At 39.4% G+C, this 15,044-nt stretch overlaps 1 protein-coding gene across 1 annotated transcript in view; it reads right to left on the reverse strand.

Annotated features, from left to right (window-relative positions):
- The window catches only part of LOC106821582 (golgin subfamily B member 1-like), a 35,031-nt gene extending 20,615 nt beyond the window's left edge, over positions 1 to 14,416 (reverse strand). The window contains exons 1-17 of the mRNA XM_014826454.1: positions 14,296 to 14,416; positions 10,362 to 10,440; positions 10,066 to 10,151; positions 9,384 to 9,457; positions 8,537 to 8,616; positions 7,227 to 7,407; positions 6,505 to 6,663; positions 5,803 to 5,868; positions 5,266 to 5,414; positions 4,349 to 4,472; positions 4,024 to 4,141; positions 3,795 to 3,900; positions 3,575 to 3,692; positions 2,222 to 2,320; positions 1,829 to 1,904; positions 771 to 1,113; positions 22 to 456 (exon numbers count right to left, since the gene is read on the reverse strand). Coding sequence (XP_014681940.1) covers positions 22 to 456; positions 771 to 1,113; positions 1,829 to 1,904; positions 2,222 to 2,320; positions 3,575 to 3,692; positions 3,795 to 3,900; positions 4,024 to 4,141; positions 4,349 to 4,472; positions 5,266 to 5,414; positions 5,803 to 5,868; positions 6,505 to 6,663; positions 7,227 to 7,407; positions 8,537 to 8,616; positions 9,384 to 9,457; positions 10,066 to 10,151; positions 10,362 to 10,400 — 2,253 coding nt within the window. The 5' untranslated portion in view covers positions 10,401 to 10,440; positions 14,296 to 14,416. The remainder of the gene's footprint in view (positions 1 to 21; positions 457 to 770; positions 1,114 to 1,828; positions 1,905 to 2,221; positions 2,321 to 3,574; positions 3,693 to 3,794; positions 3,901 to 4,023; positions 4,142 to 4,348; positions 4,473 to 5,265; positions 5,415 to 5,802; positions 5,869 to 6,504; positions 6,664 to 7,226; positions 7,408 to 8,536; positions 8,617 to 9,383; positions 9,458 to 10,065; positions 10,152 to 10,361; positions 10,441 to 14,295) is intronic.
- Between the last annotated feature and the right edge of the window lie 628 nt (positions 14,417 to 15,044).

The raw sequence follows: 15,044 nt of genomic DNA on the forward strand, positions 1-15,044 counted from the left end.
TAACTGTTGCTCCATCTCTACCTTATAAGTTTCGGATGTCACCCTCTGATCTTCCAGTTGTGTCGTGTAATCGGCATTTAGAGAGGTTACTGCCTCCTCGTGATTAGCAGCCAGTGCTGCCATTTGTTGTTCTATTTCTACATTATAAGTTTCGGATGTTAACCTCTGATCTTCCAGTTGTTTCAAGTAATCAGCCTTTAGACAGGTTACTGCCTCCTCATGGTTAGCAGCCAGTGCTGCCATTTCTTGCTCCATCTCTACCTTATAGGTTTCTGATGTCACCCTCTGGTCCTCCAGTTGTTTTGTGTAATCGGCATTTAGACTGGTTACTGCCTCCTCGTGGTTAGCAGCCAGTGCTGCCATCTGGTTTTCACGCTCTTGTAACTGCTGGTCCATCTCAGCCTTATAAGTTTCTGATGTTACCCTCTGCTCTTCCAGTTGTTTTGTGTAATCAGCCTTTAGACAGGCAGGAGCAGAGGGTGACATCAGAAACCTATAAGGTAGAGATGGAGCAACAGTTACAAGAGCGTGAAAACCAGATGGCAGCACTGGTTGCTAACCACGAAGAAGCAGTAACCAGTCTAAAGGCTGATTACACAAAACAACTGCAGGAGCAGCAGGCAACATCAGAAACTTATAAGGTAGAGATGGAGCAACAATTGGCAGCACTGGCTGCTAACCATGAAGAAGCAGTAAATTTCTTGCTCCATCTCTACCTTACAGTTTTCTGATGTCACTCTCTGGTCCTCCAGTTGTTTTGTGTAATCAGCATTTAGACAAGATACTGCCTCCTCGTGGTTAGCAACCAGTGCTGCCATCTGGTTTTCACGTTCTTGTAACTGCTGCTCCATCTCTACCTTATAAGTTTCTGATGTTATCCTCTGCTCTTCCAGTTGTTTTGTGTAATCAGCCTTTAGACAGGTTACTGCTTCTTCATGGTTAGCAGCCAGTGCTGCCAATTGTTGCTCCATCTCTACCTTATAAGTTTCGGATGTCATCCTCTGCTTCTCCAGTTGTCTGCATCGATCTAGCATGTTCTGCTTATCGGCTTCGAATACTTCTATTTTCTTCTGGAATTCCATCTCAGACTGTCTGTTTGTGGACTGAAGACAGCTAAACGAAACATCAATACACATATTATCAGGAGTGAATTATAATAGAGCAGTATGACTCGCTCAAAACACAAGAAATTCAACATTTCCATGCCCAAATTTACCTATGATTTACTAAGTTAAATCTAATAATAATGACATCAGAACTAGCACTGTACATCCAACTTGTCCTCGCACTTTACTGTGTATCGATACCTCTTCTTATTACGTACTAGTTATATAGCTTCGAATGTCAGACGTGGTTTTATTGATTTACATTTAAATCATAGGTATTGTAATAATCATGGGCATGGAAATGTTGAATTTCTTGTGTTTTGAGCAAGTAATACTGCTCTATTATAATTCACTTCTGATACTATATAGAAGCATATAGCTTTAAACATTAACAAAGGCCAATGCCTAAACTTTTTAATCTTTAAATGTGATAATTTTTTTAGGAAACTTTGCTGAAGAATGCATGAAGTTTGTTGATGCATTTTCTATATTTTAGCTAAACAGGCACGGAGAAATCAGAATGCTTCCTGACATCAGGAGACTGAATGCTCCACTGGTGTAACCGAAATGCACTGGTCTGTTACAACTGCTACGATAATATTAGTTTGGAAAGTCGGATGAGTTTCATAAAGTTGCATTAGAAAGTTGAAGAACATATAGAAGGATGAGGGAAGATGCTATACTTAGTAGACGTGTTCAAGACAACATAAAATGTAGTTTACTTGTATAGCTCTCGTTGCTCCTGTAACTCCTTGTCAATAACCGATCCCAAGTTCTCTCCTCGTGACAGCATCATATCTGAAATTAATATAATATTCCACTAGATCGCATCATTTTTTATTAGGTCATATAATCGACATCAATCGCTTCTCAATTTACAATAGCTAGCTGAATAGCTAGCTACTCACTGAGCACTACATATCTACGTGCAGCATGGACTGCATTGGGACAGACCGTTTAGTTTGTTAGGATACTTTGTTCTGCCAAGGGCCCTTACACAACAGTTATGGTTCAGTTAGTAGCACAATTAAGGTGCATCCATTGTCTACCTATGTCACGTAGAGAGCACACAGTGAAAATCCAAGGCAGAATAAACAGCCAAGTAGTATACATACCGTCATAAGAGTTATTGAGTTCGTGTATCTTTGCTCTAAACAGCTCAGCCATAGCCTCCTTCTCTTCCCCTGCCTGCTTCAAATCTGACTGAAGCGCACCTAAAACAACCGGGTTAACACGATTCTTAAAATGGATAAACCTCACAACAAAAAGCCTATATAAACCTACTGTGCATGAGCATACTTGCAGTGTACAAATATCACAAAATGTTCTCATTGAGGCCATAATAAAAATGTTGTTTGTTTGCCCTCACCCGACCGACTCGCCAAAAATGGGCCGACTCAAACAATTTTATTGATCTTTTTTCTCTTTTTTTTTAAACAAATTGTATCACTGTACATTATATAAATCTGTAGGCATAAATATATGTACCAAGCAAAACAAACATTCAACATAAATGGTATCTCCACACAAGCACACCCGAGCATGTAGACACCATGCTAAATTTGTAAAAAGACCCCTGCCCTCAAAAAAAAAGCCGACCTACCTACCCAAACTTTTCAGCCTGGGTCGGGTGAGGGCAAACTAAGATTTTTTAATTGTGGCCTGAGCCAGAGAAGTGCTACAAGCATTGGGATTTTCAAAATCGCGTCCGACGCGGTTTTGTTACACAGCTAGCAGTAGCCCTACGCTAGTGCAAATAGTTCCTGGAACGAAAACACTATATTTGTTTCCTGATTGCATCAGTAATATAGATAACGATATGATTTGAACAAATTTCACAATTTTGTACTAAATAAACATCGAATAATGAATTATAATTGTTGAATTATATTCTTGTTTTATCATAGAAAGGAACTGTTAATGAATCGAGCTGATCGCTCCGCTGTGTCCCTGATGTGTAAACATCACTGTGGCGCTACGTTCGTAAGAGAAGTAATTTCGTTTAGATTTTGAGAAGAAATGTTATGAAAGTAGAAATACAAATGAGTTGTAGTGAATTTTTGCAACATATACAAGCTCACGGTAGTTATATTATATGCATTTATATTAGCTACGAGGTTTTGCAACTTTAAGGAGACCTTACTATAGCTGTGGTGTATATAAACGTAGCCTCACAAAGGAGGTTTCCAATCTCACAGGAAAGTGATCTGACTAACGACTGATTCAAGACCTTTTGCAATTTCTCACGATCCTTTTCAGTTGTTATGTATACAAGCATAATTCCTCACTACATGCACTAGTAGGATGCAATTCAACACATTTTACAGGTGAATGATGGCAGGGAAGAGCACAAGTTAAGAAATGCTCATAAACTGCTCATTGTTCATGGCATTTTTATGTTTTCCCATACACTGCATTAAAAGACATTTTTATGAGTAACTGAAATTATGTGTGAGAACAAAACGTACCATTGAGGCAAAGAGCCTGTTTCAGCTGTTGTTGCAGGACTTCAGCTTGCTGTTCCATTACAGAGATTTTACCTTCCAAGTGGCATTTCTCGGACTCCATTTCCTGTGCCAGTTTTCTCTATACAACATTGCAACAACGACTAGATAAGCATCAGCAAGCAATGTATACGGGTTATTTATTGACTGGTAGGAATTACATATCCACATGTTAAATACGTACCTGACTATCTAGCTCAGCTATCTCAGTCCAGAGTGGCTCGTTCTCTTGAATCAACTTATCTCTTTCTTCTGCTGCTCCCTTCAACAGATTCAGTTCTTCTTGGAGACTGGTTAAAGTGCAAAAAAGAGTGAATTTCTGCACAGTATTATAGGACTTGATCGGCACAAATATTATTTATACTTACTAAGATGTAATATGCAAATACGAATACATGCACATAGACACATACCTGTGAATTTTGCCCTGGCAGTTATCATGACCATGCAGAGCAGCCTCCAACTGATTAACACGTGACTGCAAGCTTTTGTACCTGTCGATTTTATGTTGCTGCTCATTGGCTCTGAGACCTGTGTAAAATATTACAAAATCTGAATTGTAACTACAGTTTAGTGACATAAGTAACGTAGAAACCTATGAAAAAATAGCTGCCACAATGAACAATGCTTTCTCATACGTTTTGGCTTACTAGTACAGGCAAACACACATGCTAATGGCCAACCCATTTGAATTCAAGTGGTTATCATACACAGCTAAGTAGTACATGTGCTGCCTACCATATGCTTTAATAGTGGTCTTCATTTCAAGAATGTCCAACTGCAAATTTTCTTTGCACAGAGTCTCTTCCTGGAGGCTAGCTTGCAGCTTTTTGATCATACATTCTTTCTGATGCAACACAAACTAGAACAGGGTAGAAACATCACTTATTCATTATTATAATAATCACATGATATGATAATAATATCAGTATTACCAGAAGCCCTTCATATAGATATTATTATTATTACCTTATATTACAAACTCCTGTCAAACCAATTAAGTTACCCTAAACATTAAATCAGCCTCGTTTCTAACTAATTTATCCCATGCCTAATCACAATACACATATTTAGACTAATACCCCATACAGACTGCAAATTTGATCCTACATGAAACTGGTCCGGGCCACCAGACGCACGTCAAATTTTTGCAGTGTGTACACGCTATCCCACTCCAAATATGCGCTGGCCCGCAGCAATTTCGCCCCGCAAATGAAAGAGGGCCAGGCCCGGGATAAGTTATCCCGCTCCAAGCTTTGTCTGTAAGCAACACGCGGGCCAAATCCGGTGCTATTTCGTAATTTACGCATGTGCATAGCCTTATTTAGGTGACATAAAAGTACAGTAGCCGTCTGCGAGGTGACGTAGCGAGCTGAACTGAGCATGCAGTCAACCCGCGACTCATTTGATGTAGGATCAAATTTTGTGTCTGTACGCTACGAGTTGATGCATGATTGGCTCAGACTAGTTTCATGTAGGATCAAATTTTGCAGTCTGTACGGGGTATCAAATGTACAACACGGTTATCGAAATCCCCCCTTAATCAAGAAAGAATGTATGTCAGTGTGACCAACCCCAGTTTTAAACAAAATTTGATTAAGTTATGATGCCACCAGCCACGTATAATATAATAATGATAATATCATTGTAAACACCTTGTGCACCACTTGCGGGCTCTGAAGAAGAGCCCTGTGTGGAGAAAGTGGACTGTTGGAGAACACTTCAGTCATGGAGGGCCGATGACACTGGCTCTTGTCCGATTCAACTGGAGACGATGGCGACAGACTCAGATTGAGTGGCAAGGCTACCAGGATGAAATGTACCGATTAGGAATGTGGCTTCTATACCAAAACGTTGAAACCTGTTATACATATAGACACTTTTCTTGTTAATTTTAAACATAGGCAAGATAGGTTATGCATCCTGCCTGCTGTTTTGCCAGCGTTATACTATATGATAAACCAGCAACAAGATTTTGCAGCATTTTAAATAAATATTTTGAAGGTGTTTTAACTTCATTTAGTGTTTGAAATAGGTTTTAAAATTTATTGAAATACAAAAGGACATGCACGTGCAACATTCGTATGTACATCTATAAATTTTATTAAGTAGTCACTGCAGTATGAATAAAAGCTAAACCATAACAAGAGGTTTACTATAAGAGAGAATAAGTATAGCATTGATGAGCTCACCAGTAACAATTCTTGTAGACAATGGAGGAGAGTTCATGCTATCACAAGAGCTGTGGGCAGGTTCTACTACAGGTACGAACAGAGGCAGCTAATCAGCATTAAACCAAGATACAATGCTATGAGTATACCCACCCAAGTTTCATGTATATATCACTATTTTATTAATATTATCCAAATACATTTTTGTATTGCATACTTTCAGTTTCAGTTATTCATTACATATATGCAGCCAATTTAGTAAACCATCCTACTATTAACTCAGCATCAATTGATAGCCTTTCACTTACTATGGCAAATTAACTGTAAGATTTGAATTTTAACCATCACATGAAAAATTCAATAAAATTTAAAACTGAATGAATTTGGTTAAAAAAAATCTCGAGAGAACGACGTATAATTGGTATATATGTAGGCCTACCATCTACAAAATCACCCAAACTACAAAATTACAACGACCAATACGTTGTATGACTACTCCACAAAAACGTTTGATTCACACTATGACCAGTGAAGATCAAACATGTCTAACATATAATTAATTGCTTTTAAAAAGATTCTGAAACATCATGCTTGCAAAGCGATTTGCAAAGCTCTCAAGCTCAAGCACTTTGCTGACCATGTTACACTGTATTTTTGGCTGTTACTTTTCCCGGGAAAAAGTGACAATATTTCCTCAATTTTGATCCCAGAAAATGTAGTTACCGCTGTATGCGATTCCGGCGCGCGAGCGAGGAAGGCGCGGTGGCGCTGACAAAGCTGCACATCGCTCTAACTTCTTTCTAAACGCCATGCTCACATGATCTGTCTGGCTTTCACATAACGACACCACGTCGGAACCACTACTACTTATGGCAGTAACGTCTATTAGAAAACAACACAAGGTTTGCCAAAACATGCTGAATTACATGCGGATAGAGCAGAAGACAAATGGCAATTGAAAGGATCTGAAATACGGGCGAACACGTTGACAGGCAACGGAGGGAGGAAGAAATGGAGTCTGCACGTACAAGAAGTGGAAATGAAGTGTTGACATCAGCATGCTAATTAACACCTCAGTGGAATGGTTGGCGATGGAAGAAAATGAAAAGATAACGAATAGGTTTGACAGTACAAAACTGCTGCCACAGGTATCAAATCAAACATTACCACTTAGTGACTATACACATGATACATGTGATTCATGCATCTACATGAACATGCTGCAGCACAAATTATATAGCGCAGTAAGAAGTGGCACAGCCATATATCAACAGAACATCACATAACATGTAGCAATGAGCATAAATGATAAGCCAAGCATTGGCGAAGTGCCAGGCAGCCGCAGACGAAGCAAGGTCTCATTCAAAAGGTGCATGTCATTATACGGCTCTACTAGTCCGAACATTTAAAGCTGGATGCTTAAATAATATAAAGAGGGAACTTACCGATCTTACGGCACATGATGCCATATATGGCCCCAGGGACCTGGACAATTTCCAGCTTCAACAGACAATCTAGAATGTCTCGGATCTGTAGCTGTAGTGTAATAGGCACAGAGGAGAGAGAAGCCATAAATACGTCTTTCTCTTCACATTGGGTTCCGCATAGCAGAAGTAAAACCGTTACCTGCAGATAAAAATCGTGAATTAAACACAGTAACATTAACAATGCACAAAGTGACTGAGCTCTGCACCAATTACAATCGGCAGCAAATTATACCTCATCACGGTATGTGAAGGGTGTGGTAAGTATTTGTAAAGGTCCAGCCTGTCGTTTAAATTTGGGATTGGCCACACTATAAATTATATGCACTAACGTGACAGAAATTATCGTAAACTTGTACAATTTTAAGTCTTATCTCTGGATTGTGAAAGGCTAATAAATTTGTAAGTCTCCTTGTTTTGGTAATTATACTCCACTGTTATTAATCACACTTGATATTACAATTAATATTATACTGTACATACATGACTCTATAAAAGGCTCGACACTAACTTTTTTTTTCAGTGGCCCGAACGGGCCACCAAAATCATTGATTTTCAATTTTTGGTGGCCCGAAAATGAAATCTGGTGGCCCGAAAAAAAACAAAGAAAAACATTATAAATCTTTATTTCAATCTCGTATTGTATATTATTTGAAAATTGGGCCGTCTGATGCACTTGCACAAGTCTTTAAACAAACCCCACACACTGACATTGATGATTGAGGCATACATTTGTATTATCCATTCCACGGCATCAAATTTTCACCAGAACCGCATTGTCTGGTTCGCTTGATACAATGTAATTACATGTATGCTGGCGCTTGCAAAATATGCTATGGCCTGCGCCCGCTCAGGTTTTGACCTCTGGCTAGACTGGTTCGTGGCCGAACTGTTCGTCGCAGAGCGTGTACATTGTCTAGCAGAGCGTGAGGCCGGATACCAGTCTAACACAATAACGTGGCTTGTTGCAGCCGCAGTAGACGGATAAACCGTGCGCCCGTGTATGCCCGCGGTAGAATGCTGCACGTGCGTACGTACGGGTGCCCTCGCTCCGCGAATTGCTCGCTCTCTTTTGAATGAGATTAGCACGTAAGAAACAATTATTTTTATCACATACACTTTGAAATTTGAGTGGCCCGTTCGGGCCACCAAATTTTAACTTTTAGAAATTTTGGTGGCCCGACGTCAAGTTTTGGTGGCCCCGGGCCACCGGGCCACCGCTAGTGTCGAGCCTTGCTCTATAGTATATAGCAAAAATTACAATAACATACCTTGCATGTTTCAACCATATTGTTGTCATTGACGATTGCATTGAAATTAAAGTCGTCATCTAGTTGTGCTTGACATAACCCTGCAGGGGAAAAATTGTTAGGTCAAATTATTTGTGTCGAGCTTTTAAACCTCAAAATAACCCAGTCACACTTAAATGTAACATGGATATATTTATATTCTTCAAGTATATCAAAAGATCTGTCAAAAGAAGCACGCAGTAATGTTGCTACACCGGTGTATATATATTCGAAATCTCTGCGCTGCGATAAGAAATACCTGGCACTGATTACTCATGCATGACATATTTGTATCCGTGCTAGCCACGCCGCAGCTTGGCGATCCACTGTAAAGCGTATTGTTTTGGATAGACGTGGAGTGTGTTAATCACGGTTTAGACATTGTTCATGAAAATTTTGAGCCGTATAAATTTGAATATTATATTCGCAATACACAAAAAGTAACATAAGTTCAGTCATACAAACATCTTGTCAGCTAAAACACTATGCTAGGAACACCTGTTTTGACTTGTATGAATAGTGTGCCACCCAGTACCACACAATGTGAAACACTTTATACCACAAGAGCAGAATACCTATTGCTCTCAGTTCATATCAACACAGCTACGCGATACAGAGCCACTGCAAATACGTCACGCGCGTCATCATGACGTCGCCGCTCACGAGCAAAGCCTTAATTTCAGGGCTCAGGTGTTTTGCAGACTTACTTTTCTGTGATTTGTGCTTTACTAATACTGTTTAGACATAATCAACTTATTACTCTTTAGACTAGCTTATTAGCATATAGAACTTCTTGTAGAATGCAAACGTTTTGTGACTGATATCGTACCCTGAATAAATCGCTTAACCAACATGACCTTCTGCTGCTTTGTCTGAATCTTTCCAATCTCAAAAGAGGGATCACTGTAAAAAATGCAAAAAGATACATAGACAGGGTTATTTGCAGTTATTTCAGATGGCATGTCATTTATGGATGGATGGCGAAAGCCTGGGAAGGGGGTTGTACAGTAAACAATCTATTATCCAAAATTCTGAAAACCGAAAAGCTCCGAAAACTGAAAGTTTTTTCATGGAGGTCATCTGCACACCAAAGCTCGCGTTTGGCGTCAACTGACGTGACCCAACGCGACCCATGCTCAAAAGTACGCCAGTAATTTTATGGTCCATCTTTATACCACTTCATTTACCACTTTATTGCTATACAAATAAGCTGTGATACTATTTATAGTTTTTATTTACCCCATTCAGTGTGATATTCACAAGTCCCAAGGGTTTCAAATAATAATTACGCATGTTATAAACAGTCCCAAATATATGGGTAAACTTGATCAGTTCATTCAGTTTAAAGACAAATATACATCCAACTTTGAAAACACAGTATGACTGCATTGGGAATGTCAAATTAGTAAGCTTATTGTGTTGAAATATTTATGACAAGCCAGCCTTTAAAACTTATTTTTATCTAATGTAGGTAATGTGCATATATAAACTGCATCACTGTGCACACTTACATTAACTGAATTATTTCTAGTAGTCCATCACCACTGCTCAGTTCCTGCACTCTATGTACCTTTGTGCATTTTGTCATCAAATTTACCTACAGTAAACAGCAGTGTATTAGAACCATGTATCATGATCATCACGTCACACAATCCACCCATAGCTACACACCACGATAATGGTTGTCATGCTGCTTGAAGAACACAACCAAGGCAAAAGAAAAATCGTGCACGTGGTACTAAACACGCATTCTACAAATTTAAATGAATTACTTTGTCACTTTTAGTTTTAAACATAGTTTACTCACCCATGCCACAATGGCATTAAGCTTGTCTTTATCCATCATGGATTATACACCAGTAGCTCAGCTGTAGTGCAGACACAATCTGGTAAACATATAATTCACCTAGTTAACAAATATGTTATTGCCTGATTAATTGATTCCCATCAAAAATTCCATCAATCCGTCGACTCACCCATCCTGGCATCCATCCATCCACCCACCCATCCAATCCGGCATGATCTGTCCGCATCCATCCCACCAGAAAGATGATCCATCTAACGTCATGCCTGCTATTTTGTATTTATGTTAGCTGGCTGTTTTTTTTTATATCTCATTTATTTTATGTTTGTTACCTCCGCCAAGGGGTTGGCAGGAGGTTATGTTTTCACCGGCGTGTGTTTGTTCGGCGTGTGTTTGTTGGTTTGTGGGTTTGTTTGTGTACAGCCTAACTGAAAAAGTTATGGACGGATTGTCATAAAATATTCAGGATAGGTCAGAAATGGGGTAATTTAGAATTGATTACATTTTGGTGGTGATCCGAATCCAATTAATTATTTAATTAATTACTTAGTCCATAAAGTCCATAATTTCAATACAAGGGAAGGTGATATATGTCTATTTTAAACCGAGGGTGGGAAGCAGTGGGCCGAAACTCTTTTACTTATACTGCAATTGAAGCTTGGAACTCTCTACCACGTACAGCAAGTTAGGACAAATTCTGTTTATTCTAGTTTTAAGTATAGTGTTAAGAAATGTCTGATGGAAATGGTAGAAACATTAGAGGCAGAGGAGTATGATTTTCACAGAAAGAATTGGGTTGAAATTAGGCATAAGTAAAGTTTGTATCGTCTTATGAGAATGTACCATTGTATCACTATGACCGGTTAAAACTACAAATTTGTATATTTCAATAGTTAGTGCTGATAGTAGTGTAATTGTTAGATTCAAGGCATAGCAAAACAAGGTCAAGGACCACAATGTAAATAAGTGTGCTAGTCATGCTTTTTTGAATTTTGTGTATAATATTTTAATAACGACGTGGATATTCGTCCGAATCTAGACGGTCTAACATGCTAAATTGCTATGAGTATTTTGCTATGGCAGGACTACGGCTGTGACGCCCCTGCATTACATGGGTATGTGGTTATACACCATAGATAGTGTTTGGTACTATGACTCAAGTATATAAGAGATCCGAGTCGGTTTATAGTTAGTGTTAGGGCATGGGTTAGTGTTGTGGTTGTGGTTAGAGAGTAGGCGACTCCCTAGACTAGCATTATATATTACATTTATGTAATACAACATGAACAGCGCATGCGCAACAACTGCTCGGACAAATAGCGCATACGAACAGGTGTCCGATGCTCGGACGAATATCCACGTCCTATTAATAATATCCTTGGTAGTTATTCAATTTTATGAATTCGGAATTTTATTGTAAAAGTATGCTATGTATTGTATATGATGGATAATTGCCTAAATAAATAAATGAAAAAATACAATAAAGCCCGCCGCAGCGGCGGAGCGAAGGGAACCGTAGGCCTAAGTCACAGGCACTTAAAGCGTTTCAATAAAATATAATGCTAACTAAGTTAGTAAATACGAAATCTATTTACTACCAAATTCTTAATGTTTCTGTACTCTCTTTCACCTATTATTGCCGACAGTTTCCGGTAAATTCCGCCCAAATCCTACGTGCAAGTTCCAACCATATACGCTGCCGGCGGCCCTTGCTCTCGCGGCTCCACTGTTGCACGCTTACACTAATAATAGTATTAATACTATATATGTGTCAGTGTGCACACTGCAGTCGTGAGAGGAATACACCCATTGACAGTTCTGCGGCAGTAGTTTTGCATCTCCGCGAGAGCCCGGATGTGCGAGTAAACTCCGCCATGCATGTTGTTTATCTCGATGCGTTATCTGCCTTGCATACGCAGGTCGCTCACCTTTGTGTCGAAGAACAATGCACGTAGCAGGGAATAGAGCACCGATAAATAATGGATTACCTGAGTGACATGACACTTGATACATTTAAATTATGGTCAATGCATGCTCTAAAAGTCTTTCTTAAGCCAATACGATCCGTTTGAGCAGCCCTTCACACTACACGTTAACGCCATTGTTCGCGCATTTTACTCGTGCTTTCTGGGACGGAAACTCCTCCCGACCTTTGACCTTAAGCTTAGCGCATGCGCAGTGTTAAACTGTCAACGGGTGTATGGCGGCAGTCAGTGTTCCACTGTTTGTAGATACAATAATGTAACCCAACAAGAGTAGGGGTAAACCCTAGCTCTAGTACTATAGCCCGCGTACATTGACTGCCGCAGGGCTATAGCACATTGTCGGCTGGAAATACAAACTACGACCTGTTACCACCTGTCCCCATGAAAAATGAATCGCAAAACGCAAAGTTATCGGGCTTTTTAACACTTATTTATCTACATGGACATCTCACCTATCTTTTTGAACACTTTACACAACTTTACACCATGTATTTATCCTTTTATTCCACAAAGTGAGCACTACTGGCATTTCATTTTGAAACGAAGTGGCGTGCGTACGCATGACGTCACCGGTATTGTATATACATGCCCCATAGCTGCCATGTGTTTTGCGTACATATCCGGTAACGTCACGCGTGCGCACGCCACTTCGTTTCAAAATGAAATGCCAGTAGTGCTTACTTTGTGGAATAAAAGGATAAATACATGGTGTAAAGTTGTGTAAAGTGTTCAAAAAGATAGGTGAGATGTCCATGTAGATAAATAAGTGTTAAAAAGCCCGATAACTTTGCGTTTTGCGATCCATTTTTCATGGGGACAGGTGGTAACAGGTCGTAGTTGGTATTTCCAGCCGACAATGTGCTATAGCCCTGCGGCAGTCAATGTACGCGGGCTATAGTACTAGAGCTAGGGTAAACCCCTACTTTTGTTGGGTTACATTAATGACCATTGTATCGAACTGTTTGTTGCACATAGGATTTGGACGGAATTTACAGGAAACGGTCGGCAATAATACTAATAGGTGAAAGAGAGTATAGAAACATTAAGAATTTGGTAGTAAATAGATTTCGTATTTAGTTAGCATTATATTTTATTGAAACGCTCCAAGTGCCTGTGGCCTAAGTTAAACTTAAAGGCCCGCTTATGTCGGCCTTACGACCTAGTCGCCGACAAGATTTGAATATCGTACGTCAAAAACCGGCCAGATCGCCGATAAAAACATCGGCGACCAAACTCGACATGAGTTCTCTTACGATCGAAAATACGGTCGCCGACTGCGATCGCAGGAATAGAACATGTTCTATTTCTATGCGGCTGTCGACGACAAATCGTGAGTGGCAGCCAATCACCGCAGCGTGTCGAGTCAAATGATTATTAAAAGTCACGTGATTAATAAAATGGCAGTCTACACGCCACTCGTCAGCAGTTTACAAGGAGGGATTATTGCACAAACCCTTTCTCAAATATATATTAAGTTCCCGTATATCACAAAAATTTCTGCACATGATTAGGCCTATAACGATGTTCAGAAAATTGAGAATAGATTTACGAAGTTACATGATGTTTACTGGTAAGCGCCATTTTGTTGGTCACGTACGTGACTCGTTTGATGTAGACTGGTCCCGGCGTCAAGCTTGCTCTGTTTGTGCTAAAGAACTGCTTGTGCTAGTACAAATACTGGAGCCGCGAACCCGTCTACGTTTTATGCAGGAACGCTACGATGTGATCGGCGATGTGCAGAGTAGTCACTTCAACTTTCAAGTCGACATGAGTGTTGCTACGCTGCTAATCGGCGCTAAAGTAGTCGCCGATAGTAAAATCGTAGACCGACCTGAGCGGGCCTTACGTTAGTCGTTACTTCACCGTTTACGATTAACAGTCACAGTGATAACACATTAATATTAATAATATTAATAACTCGTTAATACATATTCAACGACTACGTCACTTACTAGAATATCGTTGATCTTGCTAAGACGATCTTATATTCTTCATGGATTAATCCCAGTTAAAATCATAGTCATGCTAGCAAGCATAATATAAGATAACAAACACACACTGACACACAATACAACTCACTGTTTTGAACGTAACTACAAGTTTAAAAATAGCGGGCAGTTAAGCCTCGTTCTCGGATATTACCAGAACACAGCGCCATCATGCGGCGATTATTAACTCATTTATTTCAGAGCTATCACGTTACGTGATAGTGATACCTATGATTTATTTATTTATTTAATTTATTTTAAGACTGTACATTGATAAAAGATATATCATCATTATCTTACAGACTTCTCACCGCCAGTACCATTAGAATCAATATTTTTTTTAAATATGTAAAAAGTGCTACGCAGCCACTCATTATCGTGCTTGTGTGCGTGCGGGCGGGCGCGCGCGCGTAAACAAACTTTATTACTTTATGGGAATTTATTATTATAAATATATATAATATATTATTAATTTATTATTATTTTGTCCGGGTGGTAGTGTTCCAGGTGGGAATTGTTCAGGGGGTAGTTGTCCGGATACCCGGTCCCCCGACCAGAAGTATATTCCCGATTTTGTATAAGGGGTGAAAATATGCACTTTGGTTCAAATCTGGTTGTTTTTCTCATACTTTTTTGTAAAATTTTTTATCGTTCTCAGTAAAATACGTATACGTTTTATCGGAATTTCAGGGGGAAATGATTCCAGTGCTGTA

Source organism: Priapulus caudatus, unplaced genomic scaffold (genome assembly GCF_000485595.1).
Source record: "Priapulus caudatus unplaced genomic scaffold, Priapulus_caudatus-5.0.1 Scaffold78, whole genome shotgun sequence".
Lineage (NCBI taxonomy): Eukaryota > Metazoa > Priapulida > Priapulimorpha > Priapulimorphida > Priapulidae > Priapulus > Priapulus caudatus.